The sequence below is a fragment of the Triticum urartu genome, chromosome 1, assembly GCF_003073215.2.
Source record: "Triticum urartu cultivar G1812 chromosome 1, Tu2.1, whole genome shotgun sequence".
NCBI classification, from domain to species: Eukaryota; Viridiplantae; Streptophyta; class Magnoliopsida; order Poales; family Poaceae; genus Triticum; species Triticum urartu.
The window spans coordinates 501,018,393-501,042,203 of NC_053022.1; the positions used below are offsets into that span (position 1 = coordinate 501,018,393).

Below are 23,811 nucleotides of genomic sequence, written 5' to 3' on the forward strand. Positions count from 1 at the left end.
CTAACCGCAACAAAATCCTCTTCAAAAAAACAAACAAACTCCACTTGACGTAGTCGTGACTCGTAAGCTTTGCTTAGGTCAAACGTGAGGGCTGCGAAACGCGCACCACTCGAGCTCTTTTGTTTTAGGACGGGGCATCTCGTAAGCGAGCACGATGTTATCTGAGATAAGCCTCACCGATAAGAATGCACTTTGATTATTTGATATGATCTCCCGCATGATGAACTTTCACCTATTGGCAATGACCTTGGAAACAAGCTTGTGCACAATGTCGCAGAGGCTAACCGGGCAATGACCTTGGAAACAAAGCTTCAAACAAGATGGCCAGATGTTGATCTCTAAGATTTTTTTAGAGCGACCTCAAGTTTATTTCCCGGATGGCGCCGTCCAGATTTTTTCGTGGAACTTGTCCAGCCAGTTGTGCAGGCCCAACTCCCCGGCCTTTCTGCGGTCCGCTCGGCCTGCCCGTCCGTCGCTCAGTGGCCAGTCGCTTTACCCACTTGTGCGGCTCACAAGTTCGGCCCCTCGGGCCCATTTGCCATCCGAGCAGACGCCGTGCTGACTCGTCGTCTCTCTCTCTCGCTGGACCTCGACGTCCGACGCCGCCCCCCGTCGCGAGAGCTAAGAAGGTTCTAGAAGGAAGAGAGGCGAGGCGAAACCGCCACAGCCTCGGCGCCTGGATTCCCGGTCCTACCCCTCCGGCGGCGCGCATGGATCAGAGGAAGGCCCTGTTCCGCGCCAAGCTCCGCGAGGCCAAGGAGAAGCAGGAGAAGCGCATCGACCCCTCGCTCGTCAGGTCCCCTCCCTTCCCCTCCCGCCTCCCTGCTAGAGTGCTGCCTCGGGAGCCCGGATCCCTTCCGCCTACTCGGTTTCCACGGCCGTGATGGTTTGGGCCGGGGCGCGCGTTCGCCTGATGTAACCCTAGCTAGCAAGATGGGGGCGGGCGGCCGGCGCAGGCGTCAGGGGTTCGGTGCGTAGGCCTGAAATTACTGGGTGTTTGGTGCTGTTGTGCGCACTGTGAAACCGGGTTCGCTACTGTGCCTGCTCTCGAGTAGAGGGTGGAACATTGTAGTGTTCTAATTTGATTTCATGGAAGTACCGACTTACAGTTTCCTGCCAAATTCTCTGTGCATTCGAACCTTGTAAAGTCGTATGTTACTCTGGCTCCCTTTCATTACCCCCCTTATCCATTGCTTATTTGCTTAGCTAAATCCGGGTGACTTGAATTTTGAACCAGTTGAGTGTGATCAGCTCATCTGTATGATAATCAAGCAATAGCAGTATCTAATAGCCGGTTGCATTGTCTTCTGCAGGTATAATGAATATGATCAGCCCATCTGTAGGGTCTGCAACGTTACGTTGAAATCCGAAGCACTTTGGCCTGCGCACCAGGTTTCACGGAAACATCATGAGGTAAGCAGAGTAATAAAGCCATGTTAGTGTTTACTGAATAAGGAGAACTGTATGTACGACAGAAACGTGAATGTGGGGATTTCTATGCCGGTCTAGGTCTGTTTTCATATGGAAATTCAAAGTGTTAGCACTCAGTCTCCAGCTTTACTGGGTATGCTGTCATGTTGTTTGGTAGTTATTCTTGATATGAATATATGACCCCATAGCAAATTGGACAACCACTAAGGTTTACTTCAATGCAGTTTATTGATAGAAAAGCTCTGGTGAAGAAACATGTTGGGTATCAATAATAACTCATTTTTCGTGGTTTGCTGATAACCATGGTGTTTCATTTTTTTTCTGTTCATTTCAAGTATAGTTTTGCTACTTACTGTTAAGCTGCATGCTTTTTTCCTGATGAAAAGATTCATCTCATTTATGTATTGTAGCCATCTGACTGGAGTATATTTGCTGCGAAGGTGTCTGTGTACATTCTTTGTGAGCTGTGTTAATTTTTTTCCGATTTATGGTCCAGGCAAAAGCCGCTGCAGCCGCTAAAGTTACACCAGCTGCAGCTCCTCGTGGCAATAATGTCAGTCATGAACGACCAGCTGAGCCTCAGAAAGCAAAATCCTCTCCGATGCCTGCCAATTTTTTTGACAATCAGGGAACGAAAAGGCAAAGTGATGGTGAGAATGCCAAAACGCCCCCCTCCCTCCTCCCCACAAGCTAAAGATTCATAGTGTAAACTGAACTTGGTTAGCCTTGTCTATACTTCATTTGTTTGATTGTATTCTGCTCTGTGTCATCTTCCTTTGTTTGGTTAGTCTAGGTAAATTATCAGTATCATGGCTAAGGAATTGCTCACATCTAATTTCTTGTTTTGGCCTGCCACTGGTTGTCTGTTATGCTTACCATTGATTGTATTCTCACCAAGATAGTCAGATAGCATGTTGTATAGAGCAGTAATAATAGAGCACATTTGGTTCCTGCTAGACCAAGCAATTACCCACCTAACCTTGCTTAGCAAGGTATGCTTTTGTGCTAAAAAACCCTCACTTTGCATTGCAACCTTTATCATACGAGCAAGGAAAAGCTTGCCTATGGAGGCCATCCAGTCAAAGCCTTCATACATGACAGTTTACATTCCTCCTGGCTATACCTAATAACCGTTTTTCTTACAAAATTGCCACTCCCTCCGTCCCAAAGTAAGCGACGCCAACTTTCAACTAACTTTAGTACAAAGTTGTACTGAAGTTAAGACACTTATTTTGGGACAGAGGGGGTATCATTTAAGCAAGAATGATGTTAGAACTAGTAAAGCTGCATGAACACATCCTAATTTCTGGATAGTAAGTACTATCAATATTGTTCTATTTTCTGTAGAGCACTAGAGCTTCCATCTATAGTGAACATTTTATGTATTTTCTGTGAAGATTCCTGCTAGCAGTATTATGTTGTAGTGGCAGCTAAAATGTGCATTTAGCAGTCGTGATGTACCTGAAGGTCTTGTTGACTTGAGTCCTTAATATAACAACTTTGATGGGTAGGTACTGGTTCTGAGGGAAGGTCTGTACGTCATCAAGTGGCTAATGCTCAACCAGCAACCAAAGAAGCAAGTGCAAATAAACCATCTGTCAGGATGGACCAAGCACCCAATAAAGGGAATAAAAGCAGTACCGACGTGAAAGGAATTCTTCCAGGGAATTTTTTTGATTATGCAGAAGAAGATGAAGATGAAGTTCCAACTCCTGCTCCAGCTCCAAAGGAGCCCAATAGGACTTCGGGCAATACCACCAACCCCAATCCCGTGCAGGTGAAAGGTGTCCCAGATGGCTTCTTCGATAGCAGTAACACACAGTCCAGTGAAACCAGTGCATCGTCTCAAGCGGCGAATAATGTGGAAACTGCTCAAGTAAAAGCTCTGCCCGAAGGATTCTTCGATAACAAAGATGCGGATCTCCGCGCACGCGGTATTCAACCTCCAAAAGTTGACATCAAGTAAGGTTTCTTCACTAAGATCTTGCAAGTGTATTGCCTCTCCATAAAAGAATTGCTATTCTTGCAGTCCTGTTGTTTCCACAATAATTAATCTGACTTAATGAAGTTTTGTTAGGATTTAAGGTATGGTTCTAGTCCAAGCTAGCCCTACCAAATATTTGGCTAGCCAAAATTTTGGTTGAGCTTTTGGTTGCCAATGAGACGGCCGACATTGGCAAGAAAAATGAACTAGATTAGACAAAGAGACATTGACATGCCAAAACAATGGTAACCAATCAAACCAAAGCCAAATTTTTGGTCAGGACTAAAAAATTGGTAGCATGAGTATTGGCCACCATCCAAACATACCCTTATAGGCCTTTGTTTGGATGTGTAAGGAGCCTTTTATGACCTTAGCTAGCTTCACTCTACTGTTACAGAATAATGAGGTCCTAAATAAGCCATGTTACTTCTACAACCATGTTGCATTTTTGCACAGGTGCTGTCAAGTTACAAAACTGTAGAGTCTGGAAGGGTCAATAATCATTGTTTTCTGCTCTTGTGCTTGCTGTTGGAAAGCTTCTGTACCATAAACTCTTCTGTTTTTAAATGGATGGATGGGTAGGACTCCTGCCATTTTGCTAAAAACAATGCTTTTATGCTTAGTTTTTTGCGTTGTCTTGTCTGTGCAATTCTGCATTTCCTCTGTTGTTTCCATGCATTTTTTCCTCTTATGTTTGTAATAAAAGTTGCTTCTTTGGATCTTTACGTAAGATCTGTATTCAGTTCGACTTGAATTTTTCTGTGACTGATATTCTCATCTGAAACATGTTAAACTTCTGCGCAGCGATGCATACAAAGAATTTGAAAAGGAAATTCAGGAAGACCTCCAGGAAGTTGATGACCGCCTCGAAGAAGAGGAGGTTAGGTTAACCTCTCTACATTATTACCTTGCACGTATTGTTGTGCACTGCTGATATTAGCGAATTTTGTGCGCGTGCCTTGTAGATTGATGCTGCTGCTGAGAGGGAAGAGTACTTGACCTTAGAGCAAGAGTATGTTCCTTTCTACATATTGTTCTGTTCATATACCCATGCTTAGCAAAGTGAAGATTTTCTTTTTTATTTTCTGTCGTCAACTCATCATGCATTATTTATCTGTGCACAGGGAGTACAGGCAGCGAGTAGATATGCTGAAGAAACAGCTCACCGAGTCAAAAGCCGCACGGACTGCTAAGGCGAACAGCAAACCCATCGGCATGGACACGGATTCCAGCGCCAGCGACTCATCGAGCGACGACGAAGAAGACGGCACAGATTTTGCTGTTGACTGGAGAGCGCAGTATATGAAATGATGTAGATAGAGATTGCTCGCTACCGTGAACAAGAAGTCGGTTCTCCAGATTTTGCATGAAGAGAGGTCTTTCTCCGTTCCTGTCCTTTTACTTTGAAAACGCACAAGCGACTTTTGAACTAACGCGACGAGACCTGTGATGGTTACTCATTAATGTGAATAGTCCCTAGTCTTAAGTACTGACAAATTCCCTCTGCCTGATTGTAGCGAATTATTATTTTCCCAAGGAAATGAGTAAAACAACCAAGAACTATTATATGTTTTTGGGACTTTGTAACCCTTTTATTTCTTTGTCTGAGAAATAGACATTGTAACCTTTCGTTCAACCCCTATACCTTGGACAGGGACCCGTCTGTGATAGTCCTCGTGTGATGTTGATGCGTGCGGCCAGTGTTGATCCATGCCAAAAGTTTGCCTCAAATTACATGTGAGCAAATGATTTCCTTGTGCTCAACCAACTTTTTGAAGCCTAATTTGGAATGTGGAGATTTACAAGATCTCTATTAGAAGTTGATTGCTCTGCCAAGTTAGTCTCACAGTGGCATTCCAAAGGTTGCCAATGAAATTTCACGCGCCTTCACCTCATTGTGGTGAGATGTAGCTTAAGAAAAATACCGTCCCCATCAGCGGAGACGTGCGCAGTTCGCGCAAAACAACGTCAGGATTGCCAACTGCCTAGATAATCCATAGACCCCCCGCCAGCGAAAGATTAACATAACAACCCACGGATGGAGCTGAAAACGGCATGGGGCATCTTTTATGTTTAATCATGTAGCGTGCACGAATGAAATCTGAGTTGCAATTGAGAATGAAATCTGAGTTGCAATTGAGAACAAGAGGACTCGCGACAATAGCAAATATCAATATACTTGTCGAGATGAAAGGGAGTGGCTGGCCAATGACCAGCCTGCAGCTTCCGGAGCTGTCAATGATGAATGCATATCATTACATTAGCTTAATAATGTGAAAGAACAAGTGTTCAGCTCAATTCAGACTTCGCTTTCAGGGAAAAATAAATGGCAAATGCTGCTTTAGATGGTGGTGCAGCTGTTGATGGACTTGGCATTGCAACAGTGCATACCAGGTTCAAACCCTGATTGACGGCGATGCATCCTTGCTTTTTCAAAAGGGTACATGTGGACTTGTGACAGGGCAAAACGTCGGATCAAAGTACATTCCCTGTGCTTGGCTGGGAGTCGGTCAGGGATCTGCCATGGCCAACTTGCTCGGACAGAGTAAACCCTGGATGGCGCCTCTCCCAAATGATCCACCGCGTCGCGGTCGGAACGGAATAGAATGTGCGATAACTGATAAAGCTAGAAAGCGTCAGATGCGCTTCTCTATTCCATTCTTATGGCTCCTGGGCTAGGGTTCCTCCCCACCACTCCCTCCTGCCGCCGCCGGCCGCCGGCCGCCCTTCCCTCCCGCCGCGGCCGACTACCGCTCACTCGCGCCCCCGTCCTGCCTCCCTCCCCCGCGCCGCCTCCCCGAGCAAGGCGACTGGGGGCTTCTCCTCGTTCCTCGTCCAGCGCCTCCATCGCCCTCCCTCCTCCCGCCGCCGCCGGAGGGCGCCGCCAGGCCTTGCTCGCGTGGTGCGGCTGGCGACGGCGGGCCTGTCCTTCCTCGCGCGTTGACCGCCCTGCTCGGGCGGTGGTGGCCGGCTGTGGTGTGGCAAGGCGGCGGTGATGCCGCATGCCACGGTGGCCCTCGATGCGGCGGCGCGGCCGTTGGTCGTGGGGTGACACGGTGACGCTGTTGGCTGGCGGCGCCCGCCGAGCCCAGATCTTGGCCCGTTTGGGCCCCATCTGGGTTGGGTCGGGCCGGTGGCACGGCGCTCGACGGCGTCGCTTCCTGGTGGCAGTGGCGAGGCGGCGACGAGTACTTCGTTGGTTTGCGTGTTGCAGCGCGGTGACAGGGACTGTCCGGGCCCACGTGGGCCCGACCAGGCCGTAGGGTCCAGCAAGTCCTCGTCGCCGCGTCCGGTCGGCTTCGCTCTTGCGATGGAGGCTGTTCCCTCCCACCGGTCGAGTAGTGCCCGCCCTCGTGGCCGTTGTCTCCTTTCCCTCTTCAGGCCTCGTGTTGGCAGCTCCAGAGAGATGGCGAGTGTAACACCCCGGATGTAACTTTCCCAATTTGTAGTCCAACTCTTGCCGTTTCCGGCGTTAAGTTATATTTATTTCCTCGGGTTCGGGTTTTGTCTCCGTGTGTTGTTGTCGTTGTCATGCATCTCATATCATGTCATCATGTGCATTGCATTTGCATACGTGTTCGTCTCATGCATTCGAGCATTTTCCCCGTTGTCCGATTTGCATTCCGGCGCTTCGTTCTCCTCCGGTGGCCATTTCTACCTTTCTTTCGTGTGTGGGGATTAAACATTTCTGGATTGGACCGAGACTTGCCAAGCGGCCTTGGTTTACTACCGGTAGACCGCCTGCCAAGTTTCGTACCATTTGGACTTCGTTTGATACTCCAACGGTTAACCGAGGGACCGAAAAGGCCTCGTGTGGTTGCAGCCCAACACCCCTCCAATTTGGCCCAAAACCCACCAAACTCTGCTCCATGCCCTAGAGCGTTCGATCACGATCGCGTGGCCGAAAACCGCACCTCATTTGGACTCTCCTATCTCCTCCTATGCCTATATATACACCCCCCATTCCAAATTTCGGATCTCTCCCTCTCCCCGAAACCCTAAATCCCTCTCCGCCGCGCCGGACGTGTCCGACCCGACGCCCGCCGCCGCCCGCAGCCAGTGGCTCGCCGCCACGTGGCATCGCCACCTCGCCGCCGCCGCGGCCCGGGAGGCCCAGATCGGGCCCCCGCGAGCCCGAGCCGCCCCCGCGCCTCCTCGCCTCGGTCGCCGCCGCCTCCCTCAGCTCCGGTGGGCGCCGCCGCCGCGGGCCACCACCGCCGCCGCCGCCGCGCGCCACCGCGCCGGCCGCCGCCTCCTCCTCCGTCCGGCCGCTCCGGCCTCCTCCGACCTCCCCGGCGCCGCCTCGGTCTTCTTCCTCTCCGACGAACCTCGACTTCCGTGCTCCAGTGAACAGTGTGCGCCGGCGAGCCTCGGGAAGCGTGCAGATCTGAGATCTGAAATTTGACGATTGACTTTTCTCCTCCGAACCCTAATTTTTGTGCTAACTTTGACCGGCTATATCTCCGCATCCGTAGCTCCGTTTTGGACATATAGTATATCAAAATGTTCGCCTCGACGAGCACATCATTTCATTCCATTGCATCATTTTCATTTGAGTTCATCCTAATGCCCGAAATGCTGTGAGAAGAGGGCTTCGTGAGTTAATTGTCAGATCTGCTAGTTCATCTTAGACATTTGTCATTTTTGCCATGATTAATGTGTGCATGCTATGCCCGTGAGTTCTACATATGTTTTGTTAAGGATTTTGTTATCTTTCCAGAGGTGCCACCCATGCATTTTTGTGATGTGTGTGGTGACTTGTGCAAGCTTGCAAAGTGAGGCACCCGGTAATTCTGTTTTCAGGGACTTAGTGATTTCACTAAGTCCTGGGATTGTTTAGTTCACGATGCCATATGTTCTTATTGTTTCCTAGTGATTCGTGCCTCTTTTGAGGATGATAAGTAAGGGAGTTTTGTTAATCTTGTAGTGCTCTATCCATCCATGTATTTGTTTGCAATTATGGAGCACCCTAGCATGAGTCAATCAAGCTCTACTTTTGCTTCGTTGTGAATCTGGGCAGATCGTCAACTTGTTTGCGATTTTGCCGATGTTATTGTAGTTGATCCGTGCATGCTATGCTATTGTTCTTGCCATGTCTAGCTTGTATTTTGTGCCTTCTTGATGGATGTATGCTTGTCTTGCCATGACTTGCACCGTAGTGAGTGCATCGAGCTCGTAAACATGCCTTCGTGAGTTATGTTTCAGCATGTCCTAGTTTTCACTAAGTCTGAAAACTGATTATATTTTTGCTATGTTCGTGTGCTTGTTAGTATATTTTGTGATCCCTTTTGGCTCAAGGTCACTAAGGGACTTTTGTTAAGCTTGTTGAGTAGCTCCATGCCATGTCTTTCTTTGTCATGTTCAAGTCCTGTAGCATGTTGTTTTGTTGCTCCGAAGAGGGCTATATGATCTGAAATTCCAGACAAGTGTTAATTTCACTAAGTCTGAGATCTGTTTACCATTTGCGTTTTTGCCATGCTTGTTTGAACCTGTTAATGGATGATTTGGCCGTAGCTCAGTGCTAGACTTTTGTTAAGCATCTTGTGTGCATCCCTGCCATGTATTTTGTTGTCATGTTTGGGTGTTGTAGCATGTTCATCTCATTGCATTTAGATGCCTACTTGCTGTAAATCGCAGACCGGTGTCATTTTTGAATCGCTTACCTTTTCCAAACCGTAACTCCGATTCCGGCGTTCTTTATATCGTTTTCAAGCGATTTCATCTCATCTTTCCAGTGGCACCCTTGGAATTCCAAGTTGAGGCCAGGTTCATGCATTTCCTGTCATATCTTGCATTTTTGTATCCCGCATCGCATCCCGCATAGCATATTATCATTTCATCATATTGCTTGGTCTTGCACGTGGTTGATTGTATCCTTGTTGCTTGTTTGTCTTGTTGGGTAGAGCCGGGAGACGAGTTCGCTAACGAGGAGCCCGTTGAGTTTGCTTTTGAGAATCCAGTCAACTCTGACAACTGTGCAGGCAAGATGATCATACCCTCGAAATTACTACTATCTTTGCTATGCTAGTTTGCTCGCTCTTTTGCTATGCCATTGCTACGATGCCTACCACTTGCTTGCAAGCCTCCTAAATTGCCATGTCAAACCTCTAACCCACCATTGTCCTAGCAAACCGTTGATTGGCTATGTTACCGCTTTGCTCAGCCCCTCTTATAGCGTTGCTAGTTGCAGGTGAAGATTGGAGGCCGTTCCTTGTTGGAACCTTTATTTACTTGTTGGGATATCATTATATTGCTATGTTATCTTAATGCATTTGTATACTTGGTAAAGGGTGGAAGGCTCGGCCTCTCGCCTAGTGTTTTGTTCCACTCTTGCCGCCCTAGTTTCCGTCATATCGGTGTTATGTTCCCGGATTTTTGCGTTTTTTACGCGGTTGGGTTATAATAAGAACCCCTTGATAGTTCGCCTTGATTAAAGCTTTTCCAGCAATGCCCAACATTGGTCTTACTATTCGCCACCTAGCCTCTTTTTCCCTTGGGTTACCGGAGCCCAAGGGTCATCTTATTTTAACCCCCCCGGGCCAGTGCTCCTCTGAGTGTTGGTCCGACCAAGTAGACTGCGGGGCCACCTCGGGGCAACTTGAGGGTTGGTTTTACTCGTAGAATGTCTCATCTGAGTGTGCCCTGAGAAAGAGATATGTGCAGCTCCTATCGGGATTTGTCGGCACATTCGGGCGGTGTTGCTGGTCTTGTTTTAACCTGTCGAAGTGTCTTGAGTTACCGAGATACCGAGTCTGATCGGAACGTCTTGGGAGGAGGTCTATTCATTCGTTGACCGTGAGAGCTTGTCATGGGCTAAGTTGGGACTCCCCTGCAGGGATTGAACTTTCGAAAGCCGTGCCCACGGTTATGGGCAGATGGGAATTTGTTAATGTCCGGTTGTAGATAACTTGAACCTTAATTAATTAAAATGAACCAACTGAGTGTGTTACCGTGATGGCTCTTCTCGGCGGAGTCCGGGAAGTGGACACGGTGTTGGAGTAATGTTTGCGCAGGTTGTTCTCTAGCTTCCCGCTCATGCTTTGCCTCCTCTTCTCGCTCTCTTTTGCGAATAAGTTAGCCACCACACTTGCTAGTCGCTTACTGCAGCTCCACTTACATTTTACCTTGCCAAACCTATAAGCTTAAATAGTCTTGATCGCGAGGGTGCGAGATTGCTGAGTCCCTGTGGCTCACAGATTACTATTACACCAGATGTAGGGCCTGATGATACCGCTCCAGGAGACGCGTATGAGCTCAAGTGGGAGTTCGACGAAGACTCTCAACGATACTATGTTTCCTTTCCCGATGATCAGTAGTGGTGCCCAGTTGGGGGTGATCGGGACCGTGTCGCATGTTGGGTTCTCTTTTATTTTGGTGCCGTAGTCGGGCCTTGAGTGTATGGATGATGTAATGTTATTAATGTACTTGATTGACATGGCGAGTGTAAGCCAACTATGTTATCTCCCCTTTTATTATTATTACATGGGATGTTGTGAAGATTGCCTAACTTGCGACATATGCCTTCAATGCGATTATGTCTCTAAGTCGTGCCTCGACACGTGGGAGCTATAGTCGCATCGAGGGTGTTACAGCGAGGGTGGTTCGGTAACTGTGGTGGCACATGCTGGTGGGCGGCTCTGTGGGTGATGCACTACGAAGTGTCTGGAGTGGTGGTGGTGGTGGTTGTGGATCGGGAGAAATCCCTGTCGGCCTGTCGGCACCGATGCGATGACGCCCACGGGCGCCGTCGGACCTTCCTGAGGGGCATTGGGTATATCCCTTCCCCACTATTCCTCGCGTACCGGGGAAACCCTAGAACTTGTTCGGGCAACAGCGGCGGCATCGTCGCATTCCTTTTTAAAGGTGTTTCTTGGTGCACGGCGCTTCGGGATACTGGGAGCGTGGTGGTACTTCTTCGGAGGATGCAGCGGTTGCCGGTCTTCCTTTCTTCGTTGATCTGCCGGTGTCGGCATTTATTTCTTTTTCTTCTTCTTGTTTTTCTTTTGAGCTTTTCTGTGCTGCGGCCCTAACGAGCTGAATGTATCGGGTGTTTGTTTTATAATATAAGGCGGGGAAAAACCCTTTATCGTCAATATTCCATTCTTACACTCCCCAAAAAATTGGTTCAAAAGTTTGCCTCTTGAATCCTACTCTACAAAATTTCAAACCCGGCCTCCTCTGCGTGTGGTCATGCACCGAACGTTCTTAACGGCATCGATTGGTGCACACAGCCTTGTGTCATTGCAAAGTATCAGGAAGCGGTGCTCAAGTTACATGAGAAGCTACTACTTCCTTCGTTTTTAAATATAAGTTTTATTAGAGATTCTAATATCCGTATGTAGTTCATATTCAAATCTCTAAAAAGATTTATACGTAGGAATGGAGGGAGTAGTAGTGAACAGCAAGCATATAGTGCACTGATCACAGCCATGTCAAGTGCCAAACATTTCTGCATCATTAGCACTACCAGCTCTTGTTCACAGGAAAAATGCAGGGAGCTCTCTTTCAGAAAAAGAAAGGGGAAAATGAACCAGAGGCAGTGCATTTTATCAGTACCACCGCCCCGTCTGATTGTCCGAATGCTAACCTGAATGGCACCTTTCCCAGATGATCCATTACATCGCCGTCGGAAAGAAATAATGGCGTCTCTGAATGGCGTCGCAAAAAAGAAAAATGTAGTGAAGCTAGAAAGATTCAGATGCTATTCCGTTGTTATATTTGCCAACAAGAAAAAGGAAAAGGAGAGGTTGAAAAGTGCGCCTCTTGAATTATACTCCACAAAATATTAAGCCCCGCATTTCCATACTTATACCGAGCATTCTTAATCCCATTGGTTAGATCATTATCTCTATCTGCACCAGGAAATACGAAAGCAGACAATGTACAAAAACAGCACTCCGTTTTGCTTGAGGCTTGTATCATCAGGTTATGTGTGGAAGAACTTTTCTGGATCGATGCTAAAGTTAACTAAGAAATTGATATGGAACAACGAGAAAGAACCGAAGACGGTGCATTTTTTTATCAGTATCATGGTCCCATCCGATTGCCTGAATACTAACGAACCCAAACCGGAGGTTCAGAGATCAAGCGTATATTGGCATTACAATTTTGTACCAGAACACATCCTCCTGAGTATAACTGTAACCTCCTTCTATTGCTATTATATATGAGTATAAGCATAGTATCAAAACATAAGAACATCATATCAGTTATACTCACTGATCGCCCTTTCATTCCATGAGAGTGTGTTTTCACCAAAAATGTAAAACAACTCTCATGCAACAACTGCCGAAACAATCCTTGATCACATTCATAGATTCAGCTAGGGAAGCAGCAGAGCTCAACGACATCCATGGAACGCACCGGTTGTTCCGGAGCATCGATCTCCCGCGACGCGCCGCCATTGCCATTGCCGTCTTCATCGAACCTGTAATCCGCAGCCGCCGGCCCGGAGCTGTCCTCCCAGCAGGCGCCACCGACCTCAGAGTTGCCATTGTTGAAGCAGAGGGTCGGGTCGGCGCACGCCACGGAGCCGACGCTGCACTGCTTCTGGAACGGGAACGCGCCGGCGGCCTCCGCGTCGATCTTGGCCCGGACGTCGAAGAGGAGGCCCCTCAGCCGCGCCACCTCGGCCTCAAGCGTGGCGTGGCCCTGCAGCCGGCGCTGGAGCTGCTGGTTGGCGGCGCGCAGCTGCTTGACCTCCTCCTCCAGGAACGCGGCGTGCGCCTTCTTCTTCTCCCGGTACTTGCGCACGGCCTCCCGGTTCCCCAGCGGCCGGCGGGGCCGCGCCGCGTCGTCGTCCTCGCTGCCGGCGGCGAAGAGCTGGTGGGTGTGGGTGTGCAGGCAGGTGTGCGTGTGCGTGGCGGCCGACGGGCCCGGAGGGTTGCAGGTGTGCGTGTGGGTGCAGGTCGCGGCGGCGTCGCCCAGGAGGTCGCTGAAGGCGCCGGGCATCTCCGGGTGCGGGAAGAGGAATTGGCTCGGGAGGTCCACCCCGTCATCCATTTGTGCCAGAATTATGCCAAGAAACAATCACTTTGTGTGCAGTCAGTGGGCAAGTTGCACAGCAGAGTCGCCCGGCCCGGAAAAGAAATTGGAATCAAGAACAGAGTATGTCGGACGACAGCAGCAGCAGTCTCCGGCGAAAATGGCGAGCTGCTCTGGAATCGGAGGAACACAGCTAACGGCCGGAGGTTGGACTGCGAGATTGAAGGGGCGGAAGGACGGCAGAAGCGAAGCCTCTATAACGACGAAAAGTTCAGGCGGAAGCTGGAAACCCCACGAGGGATATAGCAAGAAGAACCAAACTGGAGATAAAGAAAGCGGGAGGAATCCGGCATCAAAATCCCATCTCGGGGTCCGGGGAGCGATATGGAAACGGAATCGATCAATCGACGGACCGGCCTCTCCTCTCCGCTCACGGCACCGAGCTGCGCCTTGCAGGGTGCTTGGCTTTCCCTTTTCGCCGGCCGGCCTTTCCCTCTCTCGTCTCGCCGCCGATCTTTTTGGCGATGGTGGGGAGAATCTTGGAAAGAGGGGCGGAGGAGATGGAGGGCGACGTGATTGGATTGGAGTGGGAAAGGAGGGTGGGGGGAGAGGGAGGGGAGGGACGATCCCCTGGTTCTTGCCGGTGCTGGGAGGTTTTCGTTTGCGAAAAGACGCGATTTTGCGTTGATTTTTTCTGCTGGCTGTTGTTTCGAGCTGCCGCCACTTGGCCGGGCTTGTGTCATCTAGTTGGACCTTTTGCGCTTTAGAAATCGTTGTCAGCTTGACTATATGTCCCTCCTCCCTCTCTAACAGTGAAATGCCTATTAGCCCATAAACTAACGGTGGATGAACTAAATTGACGGTGGATAAACAATTCAGTTCATGAACTAAAAAATCACACAGTTTATAGTCTATTAACTGGTTTATTAAGTGTACCGCTTTGGTAAAAAAAAAGGTCGTTGCTGTAATTTCTTGTCGGACACGTGTGTATGTAAAGGATGGCACCCATGAAAGTTGTTTCTATGGGGGTGGTTTCTGCAAATGACCAAAGCAAATCGTTGTCCGCTTGACTCTGTCCCTCTTTTCTCCATAATCTTCCACGGCCTTGTATAATGTTCAGTAAAATAAGCCGATTATCTTAGGCATTGGTGCTTATCTCGACAGGATAAGTGTCTAATTAAGTGTCTATCCTCAACAAATAAGCATTGATTTTTAAGAGGAGACTGTTTCTCTAAGCACCTTCTCTAAACACCATACATTATACAAGCCCTAATAAGAGTGAAATGCTTAGTTACTCCACGTTCCATAAACTCACACAAAAGCACACTTTAGTTCATTAACTTAAAAACTGCACACTTTAGTCTACTAATTGGTTTAAGTGTACCATTTTAGTTAAAAAAAGAAGTTTAGGGTTTAACTTGTCTCTAAAAGTTATGCAAAATGACCAAAGCTAAAAATTTCATGTTCTTTACCCAACTCCTCCGACCAACTCTCGCTGGTTCATCACTTTGTTGGCGTGGTACTGGGCACCAAGGAATCGCGCGCTCGTGGGATTTTAGTTGGTTGGCGTGGAGGAACACCTCTTGAGGGAGGTGAGTATTTCAAAGTCACATGGGCATCCATGGGGATGGGGATTGAGCCGACGACCTCTAGGTCCGCACCCGCATCTCATGGTGCCCAACACCCACTTGGTCGCCCATGGTTACCACCCACGCACTTTGAGCCACATGCTAGCGCACTCCATTGAGCTTACCCACCTCCCCAGCCTCGACAAGTGCGCGTGGCCTGTTGATCGGGTAACCCCAATGAGGCCTTGATAATCGATATTGCAAAAGCGGCGAGAGTGCATAGGCAACCCCAGGTACCTTCTAGGGAAGGAAGCAATCTTGGCGGCGAATTCAGAGAGGATGTCATGTAGATCCATGTCGTGGCAACAAATGGGGAAGATCTCAGACTTTGATAGGTTAGTGACCAGACTGCTCACATCACCAAGGGCCAAAAGGATGGAGGAGATCGCATTGAGCTCTTCCTTGCTCGGGTTGGCAAAAATACCAACATCGTCCGTGAAGAGGGAAATCCAGCAAGATGCAGTCCATGCACAAATGGGTTTCCGATCCTCAGGTCCTGGAGCATTGGAAGAGGAGAGAGCGAACACCGCATCCTTGATCTCCTGCTCATAAAATAGACTTCAAGGTTTGAGAGGTCATGGACCAGGATGGCCAAGATGTCCTAGTTCAGGCCAACCTTCCTCCCAAAGGTATGATGTGGTGTAGATAGATAGATTTGCCATGTATGGTTGTGAATCCACGGGCTGCTGGAGACAATTTTCGGTTGATGACAAATTTGTTTTTATGGCACTCGATCACATGAGCATCCTAAGAAAGAAAGAAGACGTGATTGAATCATCACTTGCCGAACTCGGTGGGGTTGCGGTTGGTAAAAAGAAACCGAGAATCGTGGAAAGATCGTTCAATTGGTGGGGCCATGGGAGGGAGACGAATGACTTACAAACTCTCCTTTAATAGTAGAGATAACTGCAGAATTACTTATGCACACAAGCTCGTCGTGGGTTTCCGTGGGTTTTGTGATATAATCAATTGTTCCAAAGTTCACTTGCCAGCTCAGCTGCCCGTTTGCTTTGGAGCCGAGACGAATAACTGTCCAATCGCTTCCAGCGGAGAGACGTCCCAACTCTCTGCGTGCCTAACGACCTGAAACGTAGTGCAACCTTTGAAATCTGAATGATAGTGTGAAATAAGGGATGGATGAAATGAGTTTACATGGTTTATTTTATCCCCCTTAATTACTACCTTATATTCTTCATCTAAATCGTATGTTGTGTTCCCTCTTATGGCGATGAGGGGCTTCCACGGGAGCTTCAAATACGTCCTGAAAGTAGTGCAGAAACATTAGCCTCAAAAGCCAAAGGTAAAAAATAATGGTCATGATCAGAAGGAACAAAGACATATCTAGTAATGTATTCCGTGATGGATCATAATGTGATGTCGATGAGGCACCTTAATGTCCATGTTGCTATGATAAACTTTGTGTCGACCCTCGAACCCTGCATTCATGATTTTCAGGAGTGCAGAGAGTAGTGAAAAAGCGCGTGCTAAACAAACTTTGGTGTAAGCCACATACCATGAGAAACTTCACAAATGCCAACATTAACCAAACAAGAAGATAGTTTTATGTTTATAGTTTAGCACAAATGAGAAGTACTTAAAAAACGAGACACATATTTGATACTCCCTCTGTAAACTAATATAAGTGTTTAGACACTAAACACTCTTATATTAGTTTACAGAGGGAGTACATCACAATTCCTTTTGCAGTTTATTAACTGGTACTACCTCTGTTCTTATATTTAGAAACGGAGAATGTACAATATAATTAGGCAAAGCGAAACTGCATGGGAAGGCAAAAAAAATACTTACCTTGTCTATGTTTTCAAGTTGGAGCGAAGGGCTGTCGAAGAAGGGCACTAACAAATCCAGATTCTGGGCGTATCTAGACCTTCCTACGGAGTACAATGGTATACGAAAGTTAGTTCTTGGCAGATAAGGGTGCATCGATCTAGGTACTATTCTAGTGTTATTTGCATTTTTTTGCATACCACGGAACTTTATCGTCGGGTCTTCAAACAAGCAATCTTCAGCATATATGCCCAGAGTGAAGTTCCCTGAAATCGATACAGTATTGAGCACATTGGCTACTCAAATGCCACAAAAATCAAAAGACAATTGCTCTGAATGTGCAAATTAACTTGCTTCAGTTTCCTTTGACTGTCACACGCATTGAAAAGAAGAAAAAAAATGCTAATGCAAATCATTCAGTGTCCATACTGCAGAGCACGTACCAGTAAGGAAATAAGCACGCCGGTAGTCGGCTTCAAGAACAGCCACCACGTCGTCGACGCTGCGAAGCGACTCCGACTCTGCGTCGACGGCTTCGACAGCTTGCCTTGGCTTCTTGGGAGAGAGGGCCCTGATGAGCTCAGTGACGGCGCTGACCGCCGCCCTGACGACCGGCGATGCGTCGTCATCGCCGCTTCCGGGCGAGCCGGAGCCGCACCTGACGCCGAGGAGGAGGCGATGGTTCTGCAGGAAGACGGTGAGGGGGAGGAGAGGATACAACCAGGAGGGAATCAAGCAAAGATGGGCAGCGATTGCTTAGAGGTTCAGCGATAATCACCTTGGCGAAGGAGAGGCGAGGAGATGGAAGGGGGGACGGTCTGGCAGTCAGGCTCGGCGCCATTAGCGGCTCACAAGGATTGTCGCATGATCACATCCGGTTGGGTGCGGCCTTCCAAGCGACACGCCACTTGGCATTCTTTGCTCAACACGCCACTTGGCATTCTTTGCTCCGTTGTCTCCGTCAGTGTTCCATTTCCTGGTAAACAGCTGCCGCACAAATCTTTTTGTGACGTGACACAAAAAATCTCATGGGAACCACTCAATGTTTCACTGACTAGACTATGTTCTCAACTTTTACTTCTTGCTCCGGTTACTGAAAAAGGCTTTTGTCCTGCTTTATAAATAAAACAAACCACCAAGCACAAAGTCAACATGGTACCATCCGAACAACACACACAACGCCACCGCAGGCAAGGTCCAACACATACGCGCACAAACAATACACAAGGTTCAGCTGTGGGCACAACACAACAAGCCCAACACAGAAATGAAGCACGCACAACACATAAACGGTGGTGGCGGCGAGGTAGAGAAGATCTAATCCGGCTCTGGTGGTGGTGGGGGAAGCGGAGGAGCCATCCGAAGAGCCATCGCGCGAAGCTGGGTGATGATGGAGGTGATGGCGTCTATCTCCCTGGGGCGGCTAAGCGGCCGCCAAAGCTGCAAGTAACCAGACCATTTGAACAAAGCGTTAGTAGCGCGACAAAGAGGGACATGCTGAATCACAAGCTTATTCCTAATAGTCCACAGCGTCCAGGCTAGCACACCGATGGTCAACCACCCAATGTGACGAGACGCGGGTGGTAACGCCTGAAGTTCGGCGAAGAGAGCGGGAAAGTTGTTGTGGTCCCAGCTTCCACCCAGTAATTCGCGGAAACAGCTCCAGAGGAACTGCGCGGGCACACAGTTGAAGAATATATGGTTCGTATCCTCTTCAGGCCCGCAGAGCGGGCACCGCCCATCACTAGGGCCGTTGCGTTTCAGGACCTCTGCCGGGCGGAAGGCAGTCGCGAATCCATTGCCATAAGAAGATCCTAATCTTTAAGGGGAGCCGGATTGCCAAGATGGTGGTGAGAGCCTCAGGACCCGGCGAAGGGGCTATAGCCTGGTAGAGAGATTTAGAGGAGAATTGCCCAGATGGCTCTAGCCGCCACCTGGTGCGGTCCTCTTCTATCTTCGGATCCGGCTCGTGCAAAGCAATGCAGTCGAGCAGGTCCTGCCACGTAGCATTCTCTACCGGCCCAAATGGTCTCCGGAACGCGAGATGCCCTAATTAAGTCAATAAGGGCCACCGCGACAGAAATTCGCGGATCTACCGCGATGGAGAACAGGTCAGGGAAGCGAGCTGCGAAGGGGTGTCCCCATCCCATCTATCGAACCAGAACAGTGTGGCGGTGCCAGATCCAACCGCAATCGAGGTCCCGATGCCGAGGATTGGGAGGAGTTGTATGATGGATTGCCAGAACTGGGAGCCATCGAACCGCTGGCAGAAGGCGAGTGGCTGACCACGGAGGTATTTCTGCTGGATGATGCGAAGCCACAAGCCACCCTCTTCGTTCGCAATCCTCCAAAGCCACCTAGTCAGGAGAGCAATGTTCATGCGTTTGGAGGACATGATCCCGAGTCCGCCCATCGCGAGGTTTACAGATCTCCGACCACGGAACCATGTGGTACTTCTGCTTATCGCCCTCGCCAGCCCAGAAGAAGCGCCCTTAGACTATGGCAATCTCATGGTGCAGAGTCTTAGGCAGGCTATAGAAGCTCATAATGAATAGGAGCAAGCTGGAGAGGGACGAGTTAATGAGCACTGTCTGGGCTGCCTTAGAGAGCCATCGGCCCTGCCATGGTTCAATGCTCTTGCTCCGGTTCCCAGCCTCTTACGTAAGCTCTGGCGGCCAAAAAATCGTCGGTAGAAGAGTTCAGTCATGTTCAGAGTGTTTCAACTATAAGTATGTGTTTTTTTGCGAAAACTATAAGTATGTGTTCTACTCATCAACAAAATAGTATGAGTTAACTACGGTAACTTCCAAATATTATGACACTCATGACACGATTTGAACTTCATTTCAAACATCATGACACAAGTTCGCACATAGATGTGAACCTAATTAAGTGACATGAAGAGACATAGTGCAATAATTCAACAACTCATTTAACATCATGAAACAGCTCAACAAAAGTATCATCAAAGTCCAAAGGAATCACTTCTCTACTTCCCCTTGAACAAGTCAAGCCACTGCTTAGAGCATCTACACTTGGACTCCCCAAACACTCCCTATACGTCTGAGCAGAAGACCCGGTTAGTGACCAGTCACAAAAACTCGATCCAGCTGCACCCCTCATATGGGCCCTATACGTCCCGTCTAACAGGCACCCATCATATCCAGCCCATATCTGGGGCGGATATTGGGAGGCCCTGACTTGCTCTCTTTTCGGGATGCGTACTCTGGATACCATCAGATCTTTGTGTCCAAGGAAGATGAAGAGAAGACCACGTTCATCACCCCGTGTGGCACATACTGCTTCGTACGGATGCCTTTCGGGTTGAAGAGCGCCGAATCCACTTCTGCAAGGGCAGTCCAGATTGGTTTTGAGTCGCAGTTCGCACAGAAACATTGAATCTTACATGGATGATATTGTGGTCAAGACCAAGGACAGATCAACCCTCATTCATGATTTAGAAGAGAAATTGCCATACACGCCATTGCATTTGGCGTGAAATCCAGAAGATGGAATCCATAGATCACCATCATTGCCTCAAAGAAACCCGAGAAGGGAGGGCAGAGGCCGCAGATGAAATACACGCAGAAGAATCGATATGAATCTGGCGGGTCCTCTTTCCCCTCCGCCAGGACTTTGGGTGCGCCATGCCCTTTCGGGATTTCCCTCCACCACAGATATCCGTACCTTGCTTCCAGCACCCCGCCGTCCAGATTCGACGGGAAGAAAATGATCTCCCCTCTGTCTCTTGTCCAGCTCCATTGCCCTCTTGCTCCCCTCAGCGACCGCCTCCTTTGCGGTGGTCGTCTGCTTCCCTTGGCGGCGGCTTTCTTCCCCATCTCCTCAAGTTGCGATGGGGATGGGGGAAGGAAGTAGGATGGAGGACCGGCAACGAGTATGGGTGGGGAGGAAGAGCGGTTGTTTGGCTTGCGAAAGAAGATGGTGGAGGAGCGGAGCGGGCAACGAATGAGCAGTGCCCTTCCGCATTTTCCTTTCTCAAGGAAAGAACGTGGGGGAGGGTGTGACTCTTCAGAAAGTTGCCATTTCATATTAACTACTATAGTCCCACTACCCCATGACCCGCGGTAAATACGCGAAGTGGACGTTGGATTGACTGATTATCATGACAAATCGCTGCATGCGCAACACGTGTCCGTGCACTGTTTGGGGCCTAACCCAACGTGCCCAACGACACGTATGGCTCAGGCCCGGGGGCTTCTGACGGGGTACACAAACAGGGGCATCTGTTTTCCCCTTACTTGTGCAGGGACAGCAAGCCACCAACCTGGCAAGATTACAACATCCAGGACCAGACCAAGCACAAGAGATCAGCTCTTTGAAGAATCAGAGTGCAAATTAAGAAGATCAAGTCAAGATAAAGGAGCAAGACACCACTAAGGGAAAACCTCCCTTGCCGGGCAAGCGAGCCTGGCGAGGTCAAGGTTACTCCGGAAGCAAGCCTCGAGACCGTCCCAGCAGGCCTGCCAGGCCCTACGAAGACAAACTACCCCGCCAAGGCTCCACCGCACCACCTCGCAGCGATGCAAGTCATCAATCAGTGCGGTGTCAAGCCCCCAAGTGACTAAGTGGCTATATCTTGCCACATGGCAGCCACTTCCTATGGAAATCACCTCCAAATGACACCTGTCCAGCGACGTGTCATGCAGACATGAAAGAAGGTGGCCGAACAACCCGACAAGGCTTGCCGGGCAGGCCATGTGACACTAAGCGGCGAATTTAATGCGCTCTGCCCTATCTGCAGAGTTAGGTATAATAGCACTGTTTGCTATCTAATCAGTACACAATGACTGATTTGCCACTATGGTGACCCCATGATCTATAAAAGGAGGCCCATGGCAACCATAGAAAGGATTCGGACCCTTGTACACTCGTACGCGTGTAGCTGCTCTCGCCCCGAGGTGACCCTGCCGGGCTAGAGCGTTGTGTTTCCACCACAATCCACCATCAATCCACCAATGCAGGAGTAGGATTTTACACCTCACGGCGGTCCGAACCTGGGTAAAACTTCTTGTGTGATCTCTACCGTGCTGCCCGGCGCTCTCCACTCTTTGTCCAACGTGCTCACCCCCCTCCCCCGCCGAACCACAAGGGGCTCATGGCCCCATAGGTGGCCGTGGACGCGTCTGCCACGTCGGACCAGCCCACTATGGCCCACGTCGTCCCCATCATGTTCCCACAAACACCCAAAGTCGGACCACCAAATCCTATTCAACCTCTCTGCTCCATTTCACTTCCATCTCCTCCCCTTCCTCTCTCTGGCCTATCCCATCCCCTCGTCCATGGTCGAGAACGGATCCGGCGGCGACTCTGACTCCATCGACTGGGAGAAGCTTGTTGCGGTCTCCTCGAGCTCGTCCACACCGGACAACGAGGAGATAGCGCTCTGCATTACCCACCACCACTCGTGCATGGACCGGGGCGGGGGCTACTCATCCACGGTGTCAATGGCAGCCCGGTGGGCAACTGCAGCTCTGTGGCGCCTCACGGATGCACGATGTGGTCCCTGCCTTCCTCAGACAGGCGGCTGGGGCACCAGTGGCGTCCGACACCACCAGCAACTGCTCCTCCCGAGCATCGTTGGGTGCTCGCGCCCACAAGGGAGCTGGAGTCCGAGGGCCGTGAGTATCAATGCGTAAGGAAGAGGGCACAGGAGGCGTCGCGAGTCGCTCCAAGTGCGGGTCTTGTAGATCCGCTCTGGAGCGCCCCCCCGCAAACGACAGTGACGATGAGGAGGCCCTCTGCGATGACATCCATCGCTTCTACAGGTCTGGGGAGACAGACACCCGCCAACGTCACCGCAAAAATGCGACAACGCTCCACATCGGGCTCGAGAAGTCCCAACAGTTGGCGATGCAGAAGGTGGTGGTGGTGGCGGCGGCGGAGAGAGGTGTGCGGCTCATGGCAGAGCAGGACCACACCATCTGGCGCATGGTGGGGATCATCAGCTCCTCCTCCTCCTCGGACAACGACATGACGGATGATGACACTCTACCCACCGCCAACACCTACACTGAGGAATGCCATCGCTCCCGAGACCCCCAAGGGGAAGTGTACAACAAGGAAGTGGTGAGATTCTCTCTCTCTCTCCCAATTTAAAACTTTATCTATCGTTATTAAGTGACGAACTCCGAGAGGCCCTTTTGGATCATACTGTAATAACTTTTAGTCCCCTATCTATGTCGGATTGATATGTTTATATGCTCTATCTAAGTTGGATTGCTATGTTCATGTGTTATATGATGATCTACGTAGTTTGCATGGGTTTGTACAGATTTGGGGTGGATAAATGGGGGTTGTGGTTGTAAAGCGGGACAAAACGGGTCTTCTCGGTCACTTCTAGCAGATGTGCTAGGACGCGTCCGTGGTGTATAGGGCCATAAAGTAGGTGACCACTGTTGTAGATGCTCTTATACTCCCCTATTGTGTGTGCTAATCACCCAGGGTATCAATTGTCTACCTCTGTACCATGCGGGGATGTCCCAAGGTGAAGGCCCAACCTCGGGGTCGAGGGTGGGGGCACAACGTGAGGACATCTTCTATTCATCATCATCAATGGTCATGTTCACGTCCATGTCATCAGATGAGGATATCTTTCTGGGTACTTGTTGGAGGAGGACTTCTTCACTTTGGTGGAGGAGACGGACATGGCCTCATTTAAAGTACTGCTCCATGTAATCGCCTCCCATTTAATTGGCATAAAAAATTGACATAGCAAAATTATATTGACATTGAAATAGAAAATGACTAAATTGGCATTTGCATTGATATAATACAATTTACAAAACATTAACAAATTGATATCTACATATTTTCATTCAAACCTATAAAAATAATTTACCTTCCATGCTGACGATGGTGGTGGGGAGGCACGGGATGGAAACTGGAGTGGCGACACGTCTCGGCGACGTGACATCGGGCACGGGGCAACATGATCAGATGATGCTTGTAGGCCGGCAAGACGAGCAATGTGCTCAC

The 23,811-nt window shown here is 49.3% G+C and overlaps 3 protein-coding genes across 4 annotated transcripts; 1 reads left to right on the forward strand and 2 right to left on the reverse strand.

Annotated features, from left to right (window-relative positions):
- The first annotated feature begins 515 nt into the window (after nucleotides 1–515).
- On the forward strand, nucleotides 516–4,989 carry LOC125522684 (protein ABA AND ROS SENSITIVE 1-like). Its single transcript, XM_048687728.1, has 7 exons — nucleotides 516–796; nucleotides 1,314–1,413; nucleotides 1,928–2,081; nucleotides 2,943–3,393; nucleotides 4,220–4,295; nucleotides 4,381–4,427; nucleotides 4,540–4,989. Exons 1-7 carry the CDS (start codon nucleotides 711–713, stop codon nucleotides 4,724–4,726), a joined length of 1,101 nt encoding a protein of 366 aa, XP_048543685.1. The 5' UTR covers nucleotides 516–710; the 3' UTR covers nucleotides 4,727–4,989.
- Nucleotides 4,990–12,411: 7,422 nt separating this feature from the next.
- LOC125522710 (basic leucine zipper 23-like) lies at nucleotides 12,412–15,596 on the reverse strand. Its single transcript, XM_048687752.1, has one exon. The coding sequence runs from the start codon at nucleotides 13,415–13,417 to the stop codon at nucleotides 12,734–12,736; it is 684 nt and encodes a 227-aa protein (XP_048543709.1). The 5' UTR covers nucleotides 13,418–15,596; the 3' UTR covers nucleotides 12,412–12,733.
- Nucleotides 15,597–15,836: 240 nt separating this feature from the next.
- LOC125522695 lies at nucleotides 15,837–17,761 on the reverse strand. 2 transcript variants are annotated; one of them, XM_048687744.1, is made up of 7 exons: nucleotides 17,594–17,761; nucleotides 17,259–17,499; nucleotides 17,016–17,081; nucleotides 16,837–16,919; nucleotides 16,417–16,463; nucleotides 16,210–16,288; nucleotides 15,837–16,110 (listed from the first exon to the last, which is right to left on the reverse strand). In XM_048687744.1, the coding sequence occupies exons 1-7, from the start codon at nucleotides 17,654–17,656 to the stop codon at nucleotides 16,021–16,023; spliced, it is 669 nt and encodes a 222-aa protein (XP_048543701.1). In that variant the 5' UTR covers nucleotides 17,657–17,761; the 3' UTR covers nucleotides 15,837–16,020. The 2 variants fall into 2 exon arrangements, with proteins under 2 accessions (XP_048543701.1, XP_048543692.1); XM_048687735.1 differs by having other exon boundaries at nucleotides 15,837–16,127.
- Nucleotides 17,762–23,811: the final 6,050 nt, after the last annotated feature.

Coding starts and splice junctions, on each gene's coding strand:
- LOC125522684 (XM_048687728.1), top strand. CDS start 711: ATGGATCAGAGGAAGGCCCTGTTCCGCGCCAAGCTCCGCGAGGCCAAG. Junction 797..1,313: donor ATCGACCCCTCGCTCGTCAG/GTCCCCTCCCTT, acceptor TGTCTTCTGCAG/GTATAATGAATATGATCAGC. Junction 1,414..1,927: donor TTTCACGGAAACATCATGAG/GTAAGCAGAGTA, acceptor TTTATGGTCCAG/GCAAAAGCCGCTGCAGCCGC.
- LOC125522695 (XM_048687735.1), bottom strand. CDS start 17,656: ATGGCGCCGAGCCTGACTGCCAGACCGTCCCCCCTTCCATCTCCTCGC. Junction 16,289..16,416: donor ATAGCAACATGGACATTAAG/GTGCCTCATCGA, acceptor CACTACTTTCAG/GACGTATTTGAAGCTCCCGT. Junction 16,128..16,209: donor ATTTAGATGAAGAATATAAG/GTAGTAATTAAG, acceptor CAGATTTCAAAG/GTTGCACTACGTTTCAGGTC.
- LOC125522710 (XM_048687752.1), bottom strand. CDS start 13,417: ATGGATGACGGGGTGGACCTCCCGAGCCAATTCCTCTTCCCGCACCCG.